General features: G+C 36.2%; 1 protein-coding gene across 1 annotated transcript; it reads right to left on the reverse strand.

Moving 5' to 3' along the window:
- Nucleotides 1–1,141: 1,141 nt before the first annotated feature.
- LOC114760707 (pentatricopeptide repeat-containing protein At1g62930, chloroplastic-like) lies at nucleotides 1,142–3,427 on the reverse strand. Its single transcript, XM_028949991.1, has one exon. It carries the CDS (start codon nucleotides 3,425–3,427, stop codon nucleotides 1,757–1,759), a length of 1,671 nt encoding a protein of 556 aa, XP_028805824.1. The 3' UTR covers nucleotides 1,142–1,756.
- Between the last annotated feature and the right edge of the window lie 238 nt (nucleotides 3,428–3,665).

The following is a 3,665-nucleotide window of genomic DNA, read 5'->3' on the forward strand; positions in this document are numbered from 1 at the left end:
CGCAAATTAGTCTTTTAGTTTTTACACTAAGGGTCAAAGGTAGCATAATAATTTTACCAAGTGTTACTCTTTGTCATGTTACAAACTAATCTTAAAATTTTAGGAAGCAAATACGTGCATCAAATATATAAACTCATGAAAAATTAATATAAAAAATGTGGTTGTGAACAAGCATTTTTAAATTCCAAATTTAGAAATGTAAAATAAAAATCCCGGAAATGACTTTGTAGCTGAAATAGTAAAATACCAACATTGTCCACTCGGGATTAAATTGCCAAACTGACCAGCAGACACATATTGCTCCGACTCAATGTGAGTCATCCCTATCACAGGCCCAAAAATAGACATTTATCCCAAATACAGCCCCCCTTCTTTGTGATAAAAATAAGATCTACATAAGTACCTTTCCTAAAATAATATAGATATAACCTCCTCAAACAGGTTTCTGCTCACAAGTTATTTTGTACAATGTCATATCAAATATTTCACATCTTCATAGTATAAAAATTTCATCAGGTCTTTTATTCTTCACAATGTGACAAACTAACCTGTTTTTTTTTTGTCAGAAACCTGCGTGACAAACTAACCTTAAAATTTTAGGATGGAGATATAAATATATAAAATCATGAATATATGTTCAACAAATTCGGAAAGGTAAAATTCAAAATTAAAAATGTCTGTTACCTCGTCATAATCGTGTATCACTAGGCCTTGAGCCACTCACCGAAAAGCAATCAATCAAGTACCATTAACATAATGCAGGGTTGAATGAAGCACAACCACTTATTGAAGAAAATCAGCAAACTAGCAAAGGAAATGCTTATCGAATCACAACATAAAATCCTTATCGGAGGAACACAAATCATAAAACGAAGTTATGACGACAAACTCCGCCATTCCTTCCGATTAATACAGCTATGAATTAAAAAAATTTCAAAAAACAAAATGCTGATATCACCGCAAGATAAAGCCACAAAAGACGCCCCCAAACTTAGTGCCGACAATTTCCTAGTAAATCTAAAAACTATAACAGTAAGCGACCAAAGAAGATGGAGCAAAACACTGCCATTAACATAGAAACAAACATTTTCATGAGTCTATACTACTATTTCTATGTGCTTTAGCCTTAGTGAGACCGCAATTAAGAGAAACCTAGGATTGCTAAGTATCCTGCTATGTATATTTCATATTTCTTTTATAAACATCAATTGCAGCGATCAGGAATGGTTGAAAATTACTTCCCATCCTCTTGTAAAATTCTAACTTCCAGTATCATCAATAAAGAAGAAACCTGAGCTATTCCTGATAAAGAATAAATATAAGACGAGGATATTCATCAACAAGACACTAAAATCTATGATCGCTTCACCACAAAAAAATTTATATTTGGGCATTTAACTTTCATAATACTTCCCCAGCATATCTTGTTTCTTCAAAGAAAGATATGCAATTTCCACTCCATTTTTTAACAAAAATTAGGAAGAAAATAGAAAGGAAATGACAGCACCAGGGGTATTGCAAGCCGGACCTTCTCTTGTTCCCATAGAAAGAAAAAGTACATCGCCAGTGGAAACATATGATACTTGACCACATATTAACGGTACATAAAAAGACAATTACCCATCAAACCATATTCTTGCCAAACAAGTCAATTAACTGTGTAAATTCACAATACAAGCTTTTGCCAACCGCTCATGGTAGTTAACATGAATATTTGTGGCAAATCAATTTGAGGTGCAGTAGATCTCACCTTGTTTTATTTCTTCAGCACGCCTCCATCAATCATTCTACTGAGAACTTTAACTGCCTTGTCATTCTCATTGTTTTCAAGAAGATATGGAATAACAATGTTGAGAGTTATGGAATTAGGGAGGCAATTGTTCTCTTCCATTCTATCAAGCAAGGCCACGGCTTCATCAAGAAAACCCTCTTTGCAAAGTCCATGAATCATAGCAGTATAGATACGCACATCTAGCTGGTAACCTTCAGCCAAAAGATACTGAAAAGTGTCCCATGCATTATTTAATCTACCACCTTTGCACAAACCATCAATAAGTATAGTATAGGTCTTCACATCAGGCCGAAATCCTTGATTGACAATTTGCCTAAATAATGCAATTGCCTTGTCAAGATGTCCCATTTTGCAAAATGCATCTAACAAGATGGTATAAGTGATTAAATCAGGGTGAAGACCCCTCTCGTGCATCTCATAAATAATATCTTGCGCGTATGAGATTCTTTGTGATTTGAGCAACCCATCAATAACGCAATTATAAGTTAAAACATCAAGAACCAAATTTCTGGAATGCAATTCCTTAAAAAGATCCATCGCTTGATCCACCATTTTCATCTTAAAGCATGCGTTGATCAAAATGCTATAACTAACAATGTCAGGTGCCAAACCATTTTCAATCATCTTGTTAAAAACTTCCTTAGCCTCAATGATATTATTGGTCAAACAATGTCCATCCATCACAGCATTATACGTAACAACATTAGGTCTTTGATCACTCTTCACCATCCTAGCAAATACAGCTTGAGCTTGTACAATCCTTCCATCTTTACATAATGCATCAACTAGGACGTTAAAGGTATAAACATTTGGTTGTATTTCTTTCGATATCATTTCATTGAGTAATTGATTTGCTTGATGCCATTGATCCATGCTACAGAAGCCATGGATTAGACTACTATAAGTAACAACATTTGGAGATATCCCGTGGTCAATCATTTCAAAATAGAGATTGTGTGCATCATTAACTAGTCCTTCTTTACAAAGCGCATCAATGATTGTGCTGTATATAACTATATTGGGCTTAACAAGGTGCCTCCCCATTACTTTAAGCAATTTAAGAGCAGATGTCGTTTTCCCCATTTTACATAGCCCATTTACTAATGTTCCATAACTAACTTCATTTAACTTCAATCCTTTTGCCATTATGTCATCGTAGAAATCTAGAGCTTTGCCGACATTTTGATTTAAACAGAGTCCTTTTATTAGTGTGGTCAAAACTACAGCGTTTGGTTGATAGCCCATCTTGAAAATTTTCCCCAACAGAGAGAAAGCAAGATCCATCTGACCGACGTGGCAGTGGCAATTGATCAAGATGCTCAGGTTACATAAATCTGGCACGTAGCCCTTCAACTCGGCTTGTGCAAGAAGTGAGATAACCAGGGGATAATGTCTCATCTTCACTATAGACCCTAAAATCCTATTGATATGTTTTCTAGAGGGAGGGGGCCGCATGTGGAGGAAGTGAGTGACTGTATCAACGGCGTCGCGGATGTTGTTGGGGTTTGGGGAGTGGGAATGAAGATAACATTTGAGAGTGAGGGAACAAGGGAAAGAGAGAAAGAAGGTACAAGTAGCAAAGAGAGGAAATTTGGTGAAGGAGGAGGAGTACCTTGCAGCAGCTGAAGAAAGCATATTTGGGATCAGATTGAACGAGGAGCATCTGCAATGCTTCAATGCTTCTTCAGTTCACCGAAAGGAAAACGTACAAAGCTTTGTCCAATGAATCAAATCGAAGCCTCAATGGAGTATGAAGCCGAAGCGATCTGGGAAAAATCGCCTTCATATTCGGATCAGATGATATTTGGGAATTTCTCCTAGGATGTTTTTTCGGATTTCGCCCAGGATAGTCCTTTTTTTTTTTTTTGAGCAA

The sequence above is a fragment of the Neltuma alba genome, unplaced genomic scaffold (genome assembly GCF_004799145.2).
Source record: "Neltuma alba isolate B1F8T4 unplaced genomic scaffold, ASM479914v2 tig00011013_pilon, whole genome shotgun sequence".
Taxonomy (NCBI): domain Eukaryota; kingdom Viridiplantae; phylum Streptophyta; class Magnoliopsida; order Fabales; family Fabaceae; genus Neltuma; species Neltuma alba.